At 42.0% G+C, this 19,967-nt stretch overlaps 1 protein-coding gene across 1 annotated transcript in view; it reads left to right on the top strand.

Annotated features, from left to right (window-relative positions):
- TTC38 (tetratricopeptide repeat domain 38) overlaps positions 1-19,967 on the top strand; it is a 620,299-nt gene that overhangs the window by 293,952 nt on the left and 306,380 nt on the right. Inside the window, exon 6 of the mRNA XM_078673810.1 lies at positions 3,457-3,532. Within this exon, the coding sequence (XP_078529936.1) occupies positions 3,457-3,532 (76 nt within the window). The remainder of the gene's footprint in view (positions 1-3,456; positions 3,533-19,967) is intronic.

Here is a 19,967-nt window from a genome sequence, read left to right as displayed (position 1 = left end):
CATTCCTTTTCGTTGGTCTGTTCTAATATCACTCACATTCTGTTTGTGACGTGTTAGCATATAGAATGTGACAATGGGTCAGCCCACTTCTGCCATTGATTCTCATGGCCTGTGAGTGACTGCATGGCGGGGGAGATCGTGGCCGTCCTGCTGGCCCTGTCGGGCTGGGTGCTGGTCTGCTCCACTCTGCCCACCGACTACTAGAAGGTGTCAAGCATCGACGGCACAGTCATCACCACGGCCACCTTCTGGTCCAACTTGTGGAAGACCTGCATCACCGACTCCACCGGCATCTCAAACTGCAAGGATTTCCCGTCCATGCTGGCCCTGGAGGGTGCGTCCTGACGGGGGGGAGGGGCTGTGTGTGTGTCTGTGTCTGTGGCTCTGTGTATGTGTGTGTGTTGCTCTGTGTGTGGCTCTGTAGGTATGTATGTGTGTGGGACTCTGTGTGGGTCTGTGTGTTTGTGTGTGGCATTTGCGAGAGATTAAGCTATTTGCATTGTAAATGACAGTGTCATTTATTTATCTGTTTTCAAAACCAACACATACATAAAAATGTTGTCATTTACAATGCCAATAGCTCTAACTTTTTCAAAGGCGAAACCGTTGCATTGTAAATGCTTGTTATTCACTCGAGTGCTGTCCCAGTTCAACTCTGATCATAGCATTGTTTTGTTTTACTCTTTCCTTACTGGAAAGCACACAAGGCAAAGTGACTTTTCCTTGTTCAGTCAGTGCAATAAAAGCAGTTTTCGGGCTTGTAACTATATTTTCTTCTACTAGCATACACGTAGTCACCTCGGTTGTTGTAAATTTTATATACTCAGACCTTGGGCCCGCCTGTACAAAGGTTAAAAATGTAAGCTGCTAGCATATGTATCTATATATATATATAGATGCCATAAAAGGGTGTATCCGGAGCTCCCTTATTACACTTACATACATCAAGGGCACCAGACACAGAAGTGAATACAATTCTCCTCCATCATTTTTACAAAGATTAGAGAAAGTGTTGGGCACAGAGCAGTGTGTTGACACCCAGGCTGTCAATGTGTTAATTTAATGTAGTTGTATTATAATTATTCGGACCTGTACTGGTATCTATAAAAATTCAATGTATAGTTTAGGTATCGTAATTGTGTGTATAAATTTGACTTATATTAATTTCTTTATGAAGTGTGGAATTTTGATGAGTGTATCATTCATCTAAGAGGGACTTGTTCAAGAGATTCAGATATTTAAATCGGGCATATTTGGTGAACCTTGAACAGAGCATGCACAGTTTTTGCCTATAATAAACACGATGAAGAATACACACTGGAGTAAAGTGGATTGTCTTTGTTAAAGGGAAGCTGAAAGCATGTGAAACATGTTCATATTTCCTAATGCAGGAAACTGGTCTGACTGCTGCATTTTGAACATAGTACTGTCTTGCTACGCACTCTTTTTGAGTAAACCCCAATGGATTGAATTCTCGAAATGCATTGGTGGGAATAACCCTACGTGCACATGTCAAAAAAAGGAAAGATCCCACACATTTGTCTGTAGCTGATAAAAACATGACAGTCAACATAGCCACCTGGCACCTCCATTGAGAAATCGAAGTCTGACCAGGTTCTGCCTAGCAGATACTAATTTGGGACTAAGACCCAAAGATGGAGGCTTAAGAAGTACGTCCTGGCCAGAGGGATTATGTCCTCTGACCATCAGTAACGACTTGGACAAATAGAATTTTAAAAGGTTTCTTTTCGCCCAAATCTTAACATGTTTAAACAGAGTAGAAAGTCTGTCAGCTGAATCCAGATGGTACCTTCCTAGGAGGAACTTGGTCTCATTGACATACATAAAAATGTTATGCGTTGACAGTGAAGATTATCACCCAAAAGATACAAATACAGTTTAAAATGTAAGGATGAGAGTGCTGATCCCTGTCGCACACCACAATATAAGGGCTTGGATGAGAAATTGAAAGCTATCTGGTGACTAGATTGCAATTGGTCACTGATAAAATATCGGATCCACTTGATTACATTATTCTTAATCCCTCAGTAAGAGGTAATCGTTGAGAATCTGATTGAGGATCTTGAAAACCTTGAAAGCCTTTAAGAGGCCCACCATGGCATGGCACCAACTTTAAAATTATTCTCCGTTCATCTATGACTGACCTCGCCACAGTGTCCATCCCTAAACCATTACTGGATTGTCTGTGCCTGTGAGTCATGAAACATGCCTGCTGATTCAATAAAATGTTGAAGTTAGGCAGCGGCAGCACATTCAAACAGTTGCACGTGTTAAGAAGCAGAAATATTGACCTATGTTAAAGAGTCAGTAAGGTCAAGAGTTGGCTAAAGTGGCAAACAGTGGTCTTTTTGAAGTCAGTCTACATCACTCCAGATTTAGATCGTGGCAGTAGAGTTACTCCGTCACAACGCTGCCGGATATCCCATCTGCCGAAATATAAATCCCATAGGATATAAGGGATTTATATTTCGGCAGATGACATATCCATTATCGTTGTGACGGAGTAACCAGTCTGCCAAGATCGAAATCAGGTCCTTGATGATCTGAAGAGTGAAAGGAGCTAAACATTCTGCTTTTGAACTTGCTGGCCTACCATGGCTTCCACAGGTGGTTCAGCATTGCTCCTAATACATAACCTGTCAACCTCAGTCATAGAAAATGAGGCAAAGATGTCAAAGCTTGTAGTAGGTTAAACTAATGGGAGCGTAGCGGATGCCAATCTAGAGTTGCAGGAACGACTTTTGTGGGAAAGACCTCTGGAATAGCTTAGTATTGTGATGTTTCAAATTCACCAAAGCATGTGGACTGGTCAAGGATTCCAGACTCATGAGCTATTGTCTGGGTATACTTTTTTGCTGACACTTTACTTTGTAATTTTTTCACTACTTTAATTTTATGGCCCTCTGCTGTAGGCAACGTACAACCCAATGGGCCATATTTATTCTTCTATTGCTTTCCCTGACTTATTAAAACGGTTTTTCAGATCTGACAGACTGAACTGTTCTTTTTAGAAGGTTTTAAATGCTGATGTATCAGATCATTAGCTTTTAAAGATTCGTATTTGTAAATGATGTGACTATACCTACAGAGGTACTACAGATACTCTGGTTATGCTGAGGTCTGCATTCAGGTGCTAATGTTCCTTTAAAAAAAAAAAAGAAGAATTCACTAAAACACATTTAAAAATGTCAGAAATTCACTGTATTCCAACACGTTTTCACTGGGACTGAATTGAGATTTTTTGAATCTGCAGATGCAGTAACTCCTATTAGAACAGAGATTAGTGGCTACCCACTTTACCGGTCATTGTGGGCTCATAGGCGTATAATTGCCCAGTGCTAAAAAACTGTTGTATGCTTAAAGCAATGCATTTTACAATTGAATGCTGAATTATAGGAAATGAGTCTTCAACTGGTTTTGCTTGTGTTTCTTTAGTTATGTGAGGGGCATGTACTCTTTTGGGCTCATGGAAACAAACTTTTATGACCAAGCTTACAGGATAGCCACTGAGGTAAGCTGCTGTCATTTACTTTAATGTTTCATATAGTGCAATTTGTGTTATTTCGACAGTGTTTAATCAAATTAACAGATAATCAATTTGTTGCTGTTTAACCCCTGTCATGGTAGCATTAAATCCTGGAAGTCCAGCCGCCTGGTAGTTATTTCAGTAAGTGTTTTTAATCCGAAGGGGTGTTTTGAAGGCTAAGCTTCGTGTCATGACAATCCTGTTATGTAAATATTCCTTGACTACGACCAGTGTTTAATCTTCAATGGCTTCCAAGAAGCTATGTGTAAAACACATTTTACTCCAGTTGTGGTTTATAAACTGATAACCCTTTAAATTCTCTGACTTCAGTTATCAATTTTCTCTTTGTTAGTAAAGGGTTAAAAGCCCAGTATTCTATCTAGCATCAAATTAATGTTTTCTTTTTGGCATTGTAAATGTTCTATCCGTCCTCTAAAGAATAGTCCACTAGGTTTTTAAGATTGAATACACCCAAAAATACTTCCAGTCTTGGGAATTCCCCTTCGTTGTGGTTTCTCTCTACAGAAGCCTTTTAATAATCATTTTTGGCAGGTTACACATCATCAACTTTTGAAAGGTCCAACATAAAATATAACCCAGCAGGAAATATACCACTACGCCCAGGCATTTTTAAACTGCTTCTCTTGATGGTCATTGTAAATATAACCTGATTTAGGGTAGGATTTTATTCTACTTTTTCTTTATATCTTGATACAGAAGCATGATCTCAAGTGTTCGCCCATGCTGTGATGTCAGTCTAGTGCAGGGATCTCCGACCTCTTTAGAACAAGAGCTACTTATGATCATAGTGACCACATCAGACAAGATGGCCACTCCATGCAAGGTTACGAGTAGTGATCACTTCACTTCATCTGGGAGGGTCGCCAGCATTATTGTGAAATTGTGAAAGTCTTCATCAATTTAAAATTCCTCAACATTGTGTGTACATGACGACAATAATAACTGCATTGGCTCTGACACCAAGTTAATAATTATGCAAATAATTCCCACCAACGCCTCTTGATTTATCACTCAAATATCAGCTTAGATATATTTTGGAAATCCAACCAATTTTTCCAAATATCAGCTTATGAATTCTGAAAATGTACACATTTTTGTTTTGAATATATGCATTTCAATATTGGGATGCATCCAACCAACCAAAAGCCTCTACTTTAAGATGCTGGTCTGCACACACGAGAGCTAGTTACAGGTAGCTGGAGATCTACCAGTAGCTCAATGCTACTCATTGGAGAAACCTTATCTAGTGGATAAATTCACATTTGATATTAATGAGTCACACAAGTGTATACTGCTTTTAACTTTTTCCTCTCCTATATTTATGCATGGTGTTGCATATTCACCTACCTTTTACACAGTCCTCTGGGACCTAAAGATTAACCGACGACCGACTGTTGTGTGAAAACTCTTATGCTGTGCAGATGTGCTACTTGTTGTCACTCATCGTTGTTGTCCATTATTGAGAATGGAGGGCAATGCACATATTATTTTTTCTTTTTGTTTGGAATTAATAGCCATCGGATAGCTGCAGTAGAGATACATAAAAAACCTTCTATTTTGTTGCCTAGAAATCCCCAATTTTGCCACTTCCCCCTAATTTTGTTTTCCTTTGGATCTGGTATTTTGACCTCTGTTTCATCTGCTTTTTAATAAGTCCACAGCTGCTAGTGCTGTGGTTAAAACAAAACAAAATCAAATCTTTTCTATGTTTAAATTGGCAGATTTGACACTTTAGAATGTCAGCTGTAAATGTGTGGAAAGAATTTGCACAGCTGCACAAAGTACATATTAAAGGCATAAGTTTGTATGAGATGATATTCCCATCCTCAGCTGTATAAAAAAGGTAACATGCTTAACAGCAGTAGCTGGTACAATGCACTGCAAGTCTGTGTTTAAAACAGCTGAAAACGTTTGATGGATACTACTAACCACACATTCCTCTCCTTGGATCATATCCCAGGCCCCAGACTGGACCCAGAGAATTTTGTAGCACTGTTCCCGTGCACCACTAGGATGCATCCCGGAAGTGACAGAGTGGTGCCTCATGTAAGCACCACCAATGCACAGTTAAGTCTGTTCTTTTATTTCAGTGCCTTCTGATGTGGATCTGGAGCTGCGCTGCCAATTTTTCTGACGACTCCTAAAACTTTCTTCACACTGTGCTAGGGAATGATGTCCTCTCCAAAAACAACAGGCTTCAAACCTTGCTGCAATGCAAGAAGTGAATGTTGGTCACAGACCCTCACATGATGTGCCTTTGGTGCCTAAGCTCGACTCGGAGTTGTGTGACAAGTGCACCGTACTTCACCCACTCGCTATTCGAGACTGGTAGTCAAAGTTGTTTGTCACCAAACACAAGAAGACGTTTCAGCCTTTGTGCAGATCAAACTCCAAGTTGTGTGCCTGGTCTCTGGGCTGCTCCTGTGACTGCGCCACTGCTCTAACTAAATCGAAGTCTAAGCATAAGAAAGCAAAGCTGGACTCGACCCCTCAACCCCACTCGCAAGAGAGGGCATCAAAATGTGAGTCACATTCTATTGAAGTCATTGGTCACTGAAGCAGGTCCCCTGTTAGTCCCATAGTGCCCCGATTTTCCAAGACTGTGTCAACCCTGCAACAGATTGAGGTCTTCAAGGAAGCCATGCTGCAAATTTTGAGTATACTTCTGGCTCCCTCTGGTACGCATTCAAGCCCCATGGAATCACAAAAACCTCCAGTCATGTTACCACTGGTGGGTCCCTTAATGTCTCCAGCTGTCCCCTTCCGATGTGTTACGGGACCTGTACAGACTTCCACTCTGTCCCCATGATCTATGCTGGCTCCCGCCACCTGGACGCAACCACCGCTGCAGGATAATCCACTGTCAACACCCATATTGGATCCCAGGGCCTTTATAGTCTCGAGGTTGACTGGTGTTGCATCATGGGATTATAAAGACACATCCCATTGTCATGCATTCTGACTTTAACCTGGTGCCTCTACTACGTTACAGCTTTAGATTGAATGCTGTTATGGTTTTGGCTTTGATTATGATTCTGTAACAGGTTATTTAGTGATTATGATGATGATCGTGAGGCGGCTTTCTCCTCTCATTACTCTGATGATGTATTATGTTGATTTGCAAAACACTAGTGAACTTGATACCTCTCATGAGACAACGCTTGACCAGCCACACTGACCACCAACAGCTTCATGTGCAGTGGTGGTTTAGAAGGCACCCAAAATGATTGAATTACAGCTCCCCTCCCCCTCCCCCATTGAGGGTAAAACAAATGTTCTAACAGAAATTCTACAGCTTGGGCCAGTAACATATGATCCCTTAATTCTATTTAATGATGCCCTCATGTATACCTTGATGGCTACTTGGTTAAAGCCATGTACTTCCGCTGCTATCTGGCAGGTAGCCTGTGTCATAGGTGGCACTTTAGTCTTCCGACCATGCAACCTACTTTGAAGAGTCTTATTGTACATGCCTCAACCAAAAAGGTGAACCCCAACTCCTTTCCAAACAATAAAGCAAATGGGTAGTAGTGGTAAGTTATCCCACATCGTACGAAACGAAAGTAAAGTGGGAAAATAGTACTTAGGGAGTACATCTTTCTTCTCATCTGACTCACTTTTTTTCTCGTCTTTGGGCTTAAAGTCTATCTGCTTTTTTTTTTTAATATACTTTCTTCTCTGGCAGGTACTGTCAATGTTTTGCAAAAATGTAAGCTTTCTTTTGTAAACACTTTACAGCCTTGAAGAAGTCCCGAAGTGATAAAACATGTGTTGGGCGTTAGTTTTTTTCCAAAGAATACAAGTCTGATAAATCATATGTAATGAATCACATGTTGTAATTAAGCACATTTTACATATGTTTTGCAATAATTGAAAAACTGTGCTTGTTATATAGGTCTGTACTGTTTGGACATTTTACCTCTTGTTTAAAGTCTTTCTGAGAATGCCTTGGTTTCCTTCTAAAACTCCTTTCCAACCAATCCTCTAGATAGAGAATCAAAAAGGACTGAAGCTTTGAAAATGTATATTTTCCCACCAGCTTGGCACCACTTTTTGTAAGCACGGTCTGCCTTTTTAGATGCTACACGCATGATCTTTGGGACATTGGCCAGCGACATCATGCTAGTAGTCCCAGAGGACCTTTAGGCGTCTTTGGCTCAGGCGATACACGAGGGGCAGGGCATGGGCAATTATTTTTTTTAGCCATCTGAATTCAACTAACTGCACTGGTAGAGCAATCAGCACCAACTTTGTACCCTGCACACGTGCCTGAATGCGTTCCACCACTTTCTCCAATAATGTTAAGGCTTCACTAAGGTTTATGCAGTTTGATGGGACAGCAAACCTACAGGGCATACTATGGGGCTGTTGACCGCTGCCAAGCAATTTTCCTACCAGTTCAGGAAATTTAGGGGCTACTCCATGGCACTGGCGTATAGGTAAAGATGTTCTTCTCAGCCAGTGATGCAATAGATGAGCCAGTCCTTTTGGGGTAGCAGGTGCCAAACTGATAAACAACGTTAAGGTCAGCAGAGACATTACACCTATAATTCTGTTAGTGGCAGGTGTTCACCCAGTGGAAGGCATTTCCTCCTGGATTGGCGAATCATTGTGTCTGGCAGATGGGTCCTGCAAATAGTTCAAACAGGATACACCCTACCTTTTCTCTTCTCTCCCCCAGTATTCCTCCCACACCAAATCAAATTAAATAAGGTAATTTGCTCATTCTGCTGCAGGAGGTACGCCTGTTACTGGGTCAACCCCCTGGTGCTGTTCCTGAATGCCAGAGCATATGACCAGCGCAGATGTCTCAAGGTGGCACAGGATGTCTTTTTCATTAGTGGGTAGAACTCTATCTTTATCCGTCTGCCACCATTAGCAGCATCAACAATTTTTCACACTGGAGTTTCCACAAGAATATTTGGAACATTCCACCTTGAATGGAAGACTTCGCTCCCCATATGCCTTCCCACTACTACCTCTCTTGTCCTGACTTCTGAAGATCAGGAACAATCAGTCCCAGTCATCCTAGTGGCCCTACATTGACTAAGGAGAGTATGGTACCTGGATCTCCTGGTCATGAAACACCTGTCTTCTGATCATGCTACCACTTCTTGGTTTCTTTTGTCACAGGAACAGGTCACCCTCCTCCACCTAAATCTACGTAATTTACAGTTGAGTGTGTGGAGACTGAGTGGTGGCAATTGATTCCATTCGATCTCCTGCCTGAAGTGGTGGATTTATACCGGGCTTTGGGACAGATTTGTAACCTGGTGCCATGTCTGCAGAAAACTGACCCCTTGCAGGCAAAGCTGTCCTACATCTTTTTCTTGTCTTTAACCCAACAAAGCCTTCCAGAGGTTACTGTAAAAGGTTATTTGTCAGCCCTACTGGCCTTTTTATGTTTGCCAGACTAACCGTTCTTGTTCATGTCATGTTGTAAGGAGATTAATTAAAGATTTAACACACATTTCCTCGCAAGCATTTGTTATGCCACAGTGGAATCTTAACTTGTTTTGACATTCCGAAGTTGTACGGCGTTCGAGCCTAAGCATAGCTTATCCCTGCATCTCTTGACCTTGAAGATTGTCTTCCTCATTGCAATTATGTCAACTTGTAACTTGAGTGAACTCCAGGCAGTGTCTGGGCACCTGCCCTACACAATGTTTTGTCCAGACAAGTTAGTACTGAATACTAGGGCAACACTCTTACCAAAAGTCATGACCATGGTGGGCAAACCAACACTCTACTCATGTTCTTTGCACCACCCACTCATAAGAGGAGGAGAGGCTCCAACAGTTAGATTGAAGCATGTACGTTGATCGAACTGGGGGCCAGTGAGTGGCCAATCAACGGATTGTGGGATTCTTGTGGAGCAAAGAAAGGGAAACGTGTGCAGAAGAGACCCCTGTCAAGGTGGATAGTCCTTTGAATTCAACATGATTAACAGTGCCCTGATATTAATTAGGTGCATGAAGGGAAGTAAGACTACACATCCCAGTAGGCAACTGGGCATGGTTATGTAGATGAATTTGAAAAATGTTTTTATTCTAATTGCGTATATATGGGCAACATCAAGGAGAATATTTAGTTTTACACTTTTTTATGTTTAAATTCATGGTTATAACAGAATATCATCAATTGTAGTATTTTGTTTGGTGTCTATGGAGCCCTGTGAGATTATGAAAATAAAATCTGGAACAAAATGGCATCCCGCACTTTGACGAAGGCTCAGCCATAGCCGAAATGCATCAGTTGAGTGACCTAGTTGAATACAAATATTTTTCCAGCTGTACTGAAGCTGTCCTATCCTTTCTAAAAAGTGGGGAGAGGATCTGTGTGGCACGTACAGGAAAGCAGCGTACTCCGAGTAGCTGATGCCACCTTTGTTCAGGAGCACAGAGGCCACACCCACAATGAAAGAGTAAAGGTCTAGGTTGAAACATATTTGCTCAAAAAGCTTAAATTCACAATCCGTTTTTAAGTCGAGCCTGGGCAGTCAATCGAAAAATTCCCGCTGTGGAAGGTGTATCATTTACACTTATATATGTTGTTCATGTGCAATGATCTTCAGTTAGGTGTCTTATTAGCAAACGTTGAGGCTATGTGGGTGTCTAGAACTTTTTGAACGTAGCCACTGTTCTATCAGTGGAGTACCTATCCCATAACGTACTGCACTGTTGTTGGTCTTAAATGTGCCATTATGTTTCTCTAAAATGTGAAAATATACAGTATATCCTTTTTAGTACACTACTACAAAGTATGCAACTGCTTATTGATCTTTAACATCACTGGCCTATTGTGTCCCTCCAATATGGAAATAAACATTTGTGTGCAGACCATGGAAAGGTTTCAGTGCACGCTTTGATTCTTTTGTGATAATGTGGTTCTTCCTGTTGCAAGAATACAACAAAAGGAGGGAGGGAGAGGGAAAGTGGATTCGGTCTCCTCTGGCAATTTGCATAAACAAAATGGAATCCACTCTGGCAGTGGTAGTGATCCCTACAGTGGTCGGGAGCACACAGTGTTGTTTTAAATACCCCTCACACACACCAACAGGCCCCTTGGTGTCATGCTTCATCATTGGGGTCTTCGCATCTCTCTTCGGGATGCGGCGTGCTGCGACTCGCGACTACGCAGGAGCACTGAAAGTGAACTATGTGTTGGTGTGTGTGAGGTAAACAAGTGTGAGTAGTGAGGTGGTGAAAAGTGGTGATTAAAAGATACCTGGCTCGTAGGTGTAAAAATAAAAAAAAATGTATTAAGGCCTCGGCTGGTATCATTAAAAGGGTGCAGGGTGAGGTTGTTTACTGTATATTAGGGTACGTCAACCTCAAAAGTGCGTCGACATGTTTCGGAGTGTAAAAACTCTTTCTTCAGGACAAAGATATGCACAACTATCCTCACCTTACTCACATGAAGTGTAAATGTAAAAGTGAACTCTACAAAAATTAAAAATAGGTGCAATGTACATAATAGTGTTTATAAGAATAGAGTCTGTTGCGCCCAGTTGGCGTTAATAAAACAGAACCTGTGAAAGACAAAAAACATGATAAACCATCACATCACAATCAGACGTCGATGTAGTCAGGAACAATGACCTGTTCAATATAAAGAAGGGTAGTGTGTAACCAAATGAGGTCCAACAAAACCTGTAAAGAAAGAACATGGACATACACACAGACAAAGGCATACATAATATTAGGAAAAAACGCCATGATAATCCCTAAGTTAGATTTCAGGAGGGAAAAGGCATGATTCATAGATAATGCTTACTTATGGACAAAGGCTAGTGGGCCTCATGAGTCTATGCATGGTATTGGGGGTTCTTCCTTCTTGCTCAGTACAGCAACCTAGAAGATGTTAAAAGGCTCAGTTCAGGATCTTGGTTGCTGATACTCACGGGTAAAGTGGATACCAGTGCCCTGTATGACAAAGAACCAAAACTCACGGATTCTGCTAGACCTGGTAGGCTGCCTTCCCCTCAACGCGGCTCCGACGTTATGTCGAGTAGTTCAAACTAAACCCCTTATATATTGCCTGAATGTTGGTTAATTAGTACTGATTGGAAACGGATTTTGCCCAAAGAAGGAGTGTGTCCTTCCTAGATGTTCCGGTATTGCGCGCGAGTGAAGGGCGTTTTCTACTCTAATGCGCATGCGCGTGATGGAAGTGTCTCTGGGTAGTTGTCACTGTTAGTTGCGCGCATGCGTAGACAAACACTCGCTACCCGCGCAAGTGCGGTGGGGCATCGTGGTTAATACTGGAACCCAAGAAAGGCAATAGATGCAAAACTCGGGGTCTTTTTACAGAGAAAAATTTGCACTTAATAAAGATCGCCTAAAGATGTGAAAAAAAGGACGTGGGCATTCATAAATAGGGATTGATATGCACGTCATCCCGAAATCTACCCAGGAACGCCCATACCAAACATGTGAAGGCAGGGGTCCAGGGAGGGTAGGATAGGTAAGATATGTATAAGTGGGGTTGGATTATAAGCTGAGGAAAGCTTAAGCTACTGCCCAAAAATAAGAGATGTGAGCCCACAGGTCATCGCAACTGGCTCCATGGAATGGAGTCGTTGAGTCCAATGGTGTCTGTGCCAAGACGGAAGAACCACCTCTGTTCCTTCTCAAATAGGCCAACATCCGTTGGTAGTTGTTCAATGACAGTCCAGTGTAATTCGTTGACACAATGTTGTGCCTCCAAAAAATGTGCTGCCATTTTTGTGGTTGATTTCCTACACCTCACATTGCTCTTATGTTCGTTTATTCTGGTCTTCACAGCTCGTGTGGTCATACCCACGTACTCCATGTTGCATAGGCACGTGATGAGGTAAACAACGTTCCTGCTGTTACAGTTCGTTAATGCTCGTTGTTCCCACTTTGTACCGTTCTTGAAAGTGAGGGTCTGACTTTTTTCAGTTAGATGGCAGCTGTTACAGTTCCCGCACGGGTAGTGTCCATACAGCCCTTGTAACCGGGTTTGTTGGGTCACTGGGGTCTTGTGTGCACCAGGATGTCTTTAAGATTCTTACCCCTCTTGTGGGCAAACAAAGGTTTTTCCAGATCTAGGGTACCGCTTGTAAGAATGTGCCAGTGTTTATTCACCAGTTTGGAGACCTGGTTAGAGACTGAACTGTATGTTGTAACACAGACCGTTCTATTCGATGTGTTGTCTTTTGGAGTTCTGTCTTCCAGGAGCGCCTCACGGTTGTTGTTCCGTGCCCTTTTCATTGCACGGTTTATAACTTTGGCTGGATTTCGTCTTTGTCTGAGTTTTTTACTCGGGTCTTGGGCTTGGGATTTATACTTAGTTATGTCGCAACAATTGCGGCGCAGTCGAAGGAACTGTCCATATGGCAGATTCTCTCTTAGGTGACGAGGATGGAAGCTGTCAAACCTGAGAAGACAGTTCCTCACCGTTGGTTTAAAGTGAGTCTCTGTTTTGAGGAACATCACTGGCCTATTGTCTCCCTCCAATATGGAAATAAACATTTGTGTGCAGACCATGGAAAGGTTTCAGTGCACGCTTTTATTCTTTTGTGATAATGTGGTTCTTCCTGTTGCTTCATTGGTTGGGAAACACAAAGGTGTTAGGTGCCCTGAGCATTAAGGTTTTTACCCTAAAATGGCAAAGGTTTATGAAAAGGTTATAGGGTGTGCCCTCAGATGAAAAATTGGTTTGTTATATCTTTGGACAAAAATGTAGTGAGGTCCTCGTGATGGCCTTTTATTAGAAGTTTTTGAAATTGTTATACATAGCAAAGCTCTCTCCAGAGGACAGCCTGAAGCCTAGAATGGTTTCTAAAGTGCCAGCCACAATGAACCGAAAACCATTAAAGGAGGTTTACCTCACATAACCCAACACCTGCCTTGTAATCATCCATTCCACATTGCCAAGCCACCATGCCCCTGCCTACCTATAATATGCCAACAAACTTAACCCCAGTCTTTCAAATATCCCAGCCCACTTTCGTATTTTTTTCTTTTTCACCTCCACTTAAATGGACCATACTCCTATTTTCTCCTTCTCTACCAACTTACTTTATCTAGCTTACATTTCACCACACTGTTAACATTCCACTCACTATCACTTTTCATTTAAATTGCTCCCCTTTTAGTAATTCCCTTTTTTACTTCTTCAAATATCATATTTCCTTTATCTATCTTGGACACCACTTGAAGTTCAGCATGCTACCTCTCAGTGCCTTAAGCAGAAGCTCATCATTTGCATGCTGTGTAAAATGTAGGCTTCTGGTATACTGCAGTGCACGCGTTTCTTCCAGCCACTTTCCCCGCACCTACAAAACCTTACACACTCCTTAATCATTCTACTAAATCTTTCAGCTATGCAGTTGTAATCTGAGTGAGATGATTTACAGCATTCAGTTCCACTACTATTAAATAATGACTCAGTCAAGCTTGAAGAAAGCTGGGCTCATTTATAACACAAAATCAACTGAGGGAAGCCCTCTCTCTGAATCGCTTTCATCCTTAAATGTACCATAGTCACCCTTACTTGTGGAGATTCACACATCATACTATCATGAATGCTAATCTTGCAGTACATTCACAAAATAAAGCACCCCCTTGAACAACAGGGTTTGAACAACACATCAAGAACCTAAAGCTAAAGGCTAAGTTGCGGTGTTTGTGCTATACCATGTCACAGTTATTAACTTGTGTATTCCTAGCTACAAATGATTAGTGTGTACCCTTTGTCTCGTGCGTGCCATGCTTATTTAAACCCTCATGTGCTATAGACAAAATTGTTTTCCTCCTTTCAGCTGGTGGTATGAATTTGATTGATTATTTTAAAATGTATCACAAATGGTTTCTATTGGGTGACTGTGGTCAACCAGTAGAGATCAGTTCGCAAATATCCAGGCTTTGATTTGTTTTCTGAATTTCATGTCATTGCATGTGAGTTGATTATACACAGGGGAGGGAGTTCCAGACTTTGGCTGCAAGGCAGCAGAAAGAGCATGCACCTTTGCGGTCTCTTCGGATTTTGGATGGAACCAGAAGAAAGGCAAATTAGAGTGGAGATCCATGCGTGAAAGGTACTTTTGTAAAGAGGGATTTGATATAAAAAAAGAAAGACAAGAATTGGCCACAGTGAGTCCATATAGTTACCGTAGGTTGTGTGAAATGGCAGCATAGCGCAGGAGGCCAAAAAGTAGTCAAGCTGCCATATTGTGGATAAGGTGAAGGTGGTGGATTTGATATTTAGGAATACTGAAATGGAGGGCGTTCCATTAGTTCAGACATGACCCAATCACAGCCTGTATGTTTGAAAAGATGTTCAGGAGTTCGAAAATTAAGAATTTTCCTCAGATTGTACAGTATTTTGAAGCAAGAGGTGACTTTAAAAATGTGTGCTTATTAGTCCAACTGTTCAACAAGTTTGAAACCTAGGTGTGAACCATAGGTGCTGGAGTGAGACAGAACCTAGTTTAGCAGCCCATTAAAGATTAGACTAGACTGAGTTGGCACTACCTATGACAATGACCTCCATTTGTTGGTCTTTAACTTCAGGCATTTGCAGTTCTCCATTTGCAACTGGATCATGCAGTTTTAGAAGTTATTTTGAGTTGTGGCTGAATTCCTATTCGGGGTTTCATCAATATGGTGTCTTAATTCCAGATTATAGGAGCTCATAAAGTTTGCAAGTGGGCTCCATATTGATTGAATCGTACCGGGTTCATGGAAGATCCTTGCTGTACGCCAAATATACAGGATGGGAATGACGATCTGTAAGGGGTAAGGCGGTTTCCTGACAATATAACCTTAAGGAGGAAGTAAAGCAACTAAATGCTTTATCTTGGTTATCAGCCACCCTCAATTTCCATAGAAGAATTGCGTTCAACGCACTATCAAAGGCCATAGTCCGGTAAACCCAAGGTGGGGGCGGTGTAGTGCCTGAGATGTTGGATCAGTCTTAGTTGATTCTTAACTGATATTTGTGCCACCTCTGTTGTGTGGTAGGGTCGGAACCTGGCTGGGTATGGATCAAATAATGAGTTAGTAATAAAGTTAGAAATGTGATGATTCCCATTTTTTATGTAGTGTAAGCCACGCCCATTTCATAAGACAAGTACTGCAATTTGTTTCCAGGGTCCTGGAATAGTAGAAGAATCAAATGATTTGTTAGTCGTCTTGTGAAAAACAGAAGCAAGAGTATCTACAGCTGAATGGAAAATTCGAGCGAGACGAGTCAGAAGGGTAATTGGATCTAGCAGTTAGAATGGCATCTTTGGTAGTGGCACTATCTGGTACGTTAAAGTGGGTAAGAATAGAAGCATTGTGCAAAGCAGGAGAGATGAAGGTAGAGGGATCCTGGTAAGGGTAGAAGTGGTGAAGGGAATTGAATATTGTGTATTTTGGAGCTGGAAAACTGCACTTGAGATTCAAAGAATTCTGGAGACGGATTTGGAATCACAAGAACAAAGTTAAACTATTTAATATCTTCAAAAAATGTTAAAGTGCTCGTGCAGACTAGGTCTTATTGGTGGAGGAGTAAGCAGATTTTGTTTCTGCATAATGGTTGAGGCATCACTGAGTTTCAAGCAATTTGCATTTTCTTTCAAGCTACAAAAACCGGAGTATACCAATGGGCAGAAAGCATTTGGTGGTAATTAACAGGTTAGCAGTAAGGTGTAATACCTTCTAAATCATTGATGGTCGATGAATGGATATTATTGACAGGGGTCTCAGTTTCAAGGATACAGTTTATCATGGTGTGAGTTGAACAGAGAGGTTATTTGAGGTAACCTTTGCCAGTTCACGTTTGGTGGGATATGTTGATTTATGGTAGTTGCATGCAGAGCATTTAAAACTATAGAAAGAGTAAAATTGTGAGATAGGCTGACCAACAAATAAGGGGACAAGACTGATTAGTTCAAAAGTAAAAGGAAGTAAAAATTAGATTAAGCCTATGTTCCACCGCATGCATGGGAGCAGTAAATAGTTGCTGAAGAGCTATAGAGGAACAGCATTCTAATACTATGCAGGAGCCAGGAGAGTTGAAATTGTCTGGTCAGATAATGAAGTCGTCAAGCACTGGGAAGTTAGAGGCATCTGGAGCAAGACCGGAAATTAATTTAAGAAACATGGGACGGTCAAAAGAACATAGACTAACTGAAGCACAGAACTCTGGTTCTCGGAGTACTCCCACACCGCCAGGTAGAGGTGAGGTATCTTATCTGGGCACTACGGGTAAGCAAACTTTACTCTATTAACACATGCTAGTTGCATTTAAAGATATGGTGTAAATTGTATCCCACCTTAGTATCTGGGTTTTTCTGAAAACTTGTTTGAGAGTTACTTATTTGTTTGTATATTTTTGTATCTGTCTCTAATAGGTACAATCACTATGTTGTGAACTGAAAACAACTATACCAGTGGTTTTGTATTTTAGTATCTGCATCATTTATTTGTTACTCTTCACTTGTTTTTGTGCAGCAGCATCCATCCAGGTCCTGACGAAAGCCTTGACACGGCATGTGTCTCTATGGCTGAAACATGTAGACCTCTCTTGTTCGTTTGACACATGCAGTTTTAAATCCATACTGCAGGGGCGCTGTTTTTAATCCTGGCAGCGAGAATAAGCTAATAAAGTTAATATTTTTGCTCTTGCTAGTTAGTTTTACCATAACTCCCTACACAGTTATTTTTTGTTGCGCTGCACCCTCATCATAACCAGTTTGTCTCATCTGTTGTGTTTAGAATATCCTTTATAGAGTAGATATATGAAAACATCCCTGAGCTCTCCCTCTGAGAGAAGGGGTTGTAGCCCTTGGTTGGACTAGGGTTTTCCGCCAAGAGGAGAATCCCAGATGATGAAGCATGTCACCTTCGGTGGGTGAGGGATTACGCTCTGAAAGGGATTATCCCAGTTATCCCTGTGTGATTTTTTTTTTCTGGTATCCCTGACTGTTTGCCTCATTTAATCTAGACCAAAAGATTTCTGTGATGTTTTGTGGTCCATTTGCCGCCACAGTGGCTGAGATAAAGGTCATCAATTTGCACTGGATGCACTTTAAGTGTGAAGGGTCAAGCCATATTGGAAGTGCTTGAAATAAATATGAGGTGTGGGAATATATTAATTTTGACGACATTAATTCTGCCAAATCAGTACAGCATTAGACTCCCCCAGGGTTGTAAACCTTTAGTTATGTTGAAAAGAAGAGGAGGGTATAGCTGCAAAAAGCTCTGAGATCGTGCCTGTAAGTCGAACTCCGAGATACTTAATAGAAGACTGCGCCCATTGAAAGGGAAAGCAAGGAGACAGGATTTCCACCTCCTCTTATTCCAGAGTTGAATTTAGAATTCGTCACGATTATTCTTTATCCAGCAGCCCATTGGAATGTTAAGAATGCTCGACGCTTGTACGTTAACTTAACTTCTTTATTTATAAGCCAACACGCAGTGCTCCTACAGGCTTGGAGCGAAACAGCAGTCAGCTCGGCGATCAGCTGGTAACTGTCATATGTGACAGTTATCAGCTGATGACCTCACTGCTGGTAAGGTGTCCTCACAGGGACACAGGCAAGCGCACTGGGTATGGTGTCCCAAGAGGGACACCCGCATTATAAACACAACACGTCCCCCTCCTTAGGGGAGGACTAGAACCAAAAGACTGGAAGGAAGCACAAGGCTCCGCTATCCATATATATAGTCCTTAAGTTTAGCTGGCGGTCCCCACCGTCTACCAGCCCTGCTTCTCTCCACAGGTTGCGCCAGATCACAGTCCAGAATGGTGGGTAGCCTGCGCCTTGTGCCAGCAGGTCCGGATCAAAAGGTTGAATGATCCTCAGGTTGAGTGTCTTTGTGCACACCATTATCACTTCTCCGCCCTGGGGTTGCAGGAAGTTCAATGTCAGATTCAGTGTCAGAAAAATATGGTTTAGCTGTACTTCTCCTCAATGTACTGGATTGCTCCACAGTTGCATCAAAAGGTGTGTTGTCCACTGCATCGTTCCCAGGATGTTTGTGAGCTGACAGCGCAGAGAAATGCCAGACCTTCCCGTCACTCAAGCGTGCAGAATTGCAGTACACTTCACGAACGGTAAGGGGTTTGGTGTATATCTCTTGGCCCTTGCCGACGTGTCCGCTTCTTCTTGCCTTCACCACGTATCCTGCCTTAGTATCCACCTCCTTGCACCCATGTTTTTTATCGTAGTAACTCTTGCTCCTAGATTGTGCTTGAGCCAGTGTTTTCTTCACCACCTCTGAAGACCAGTGTACTCTGCGGGCAGCCTTAACCCAACCCACATTGTCCTTCGTGAGTGGAGTCCGTCCGCGCATGAGTTCGAATGGGCTGTGGCCAATAGACTCACACGGCATTATTCTATAAGCCCACACTGTCTTCATCATTTCTTTCTCCCAGTCCAGTTGGTTTGAGGTGGCTATCAGAATGGTACCTTCAAGTACTTTTTAAAATCTTTCTACGGCTTCGTTGGTTGCTTGGCGGTATACTGACGTTGTTATGTGTTCAATTTGGTGCTTCTTCATGTATTCTTTGAATAGATCAGAGGTGAATTGAACACCGTTGTCACTTACAACTTTTTTTGGTAATCCTTCACGCGTAAAAGTGTCTTCTAAGAACTGGACTATGCGTTTAGAGTCAGCTTAACTGGTGACCCTTACTTCTGGCCATTTCGTGTAGTGGTCAATTAAAACAATTATGTATTGTAGTTCCTTTCGATCAGACACTGGTCCTATCACGTCAATGCCAATAATTTCCCAAGGCATGGATGGGCACTGTATTGGCTGCGGGGGAGGTCTGTAAGTCACTTGAATTTTGTCTGCCTCCACACATAACTTACAGTTTCTCACCTTGCTTTCAGAGTCTCGGCTGATGCCAGGCCACCAATACATGTTACCCACCTTGTTTTTACTTTTGGCGACGACCAGATGTCCTTCATGGCATTCTTCCAATATTTTCTCCCGGATATCCATCGGCAGTACGTATCTTCCGCTTCTCATAAGTAGTCCATCTTCTGTGGATAATTCATCCTTCACTTCCCAGAAAGGTTTCATTCCATCTTTTAGTTTATCCTCGCTAGACCAACCTTCTTTGACCATACGGATTACCATTTCTGTGTCTTTGTCCTTCATCTGTTCCTCCATCCATTCATCCCTTGTTATTCTGCTGGAACGTTCCCATACATATCCCAGGTATAACTCACCCACTCCATTTGTTTCAGTGTCATTGTCGGTCTTGATAGGCATTCTACTTTGTAATTCTGCGTAGTCGTCGGTGTCCGACATGCTAAGCACGGGCTCACGGCTGTTAGGATCCAGCTTGATTCCTAGACTTCCTTGGTCCTTCCATCCAAGTACAGATGGTCCAACTTTTGATACATAGAGTTTACATTGAGCCTCTCTACTCT

This window comes from Lissotriton helveticus, chromosome 1_1 (assembly GCF_964261635.1).
Source record: "Lissotriton helveticus chromosome 1_1, aLisHel1.1, whole genome shotgun sequence".
NCBI lineage: Eukaryota > Metazoa > Chordata > Amphibia > Caudata > Salamandridae > Lissotriton > Lissotriton helveticus.
This window is presented reverse-complemented; position numbering and strand designations above follow the sequence as displayed.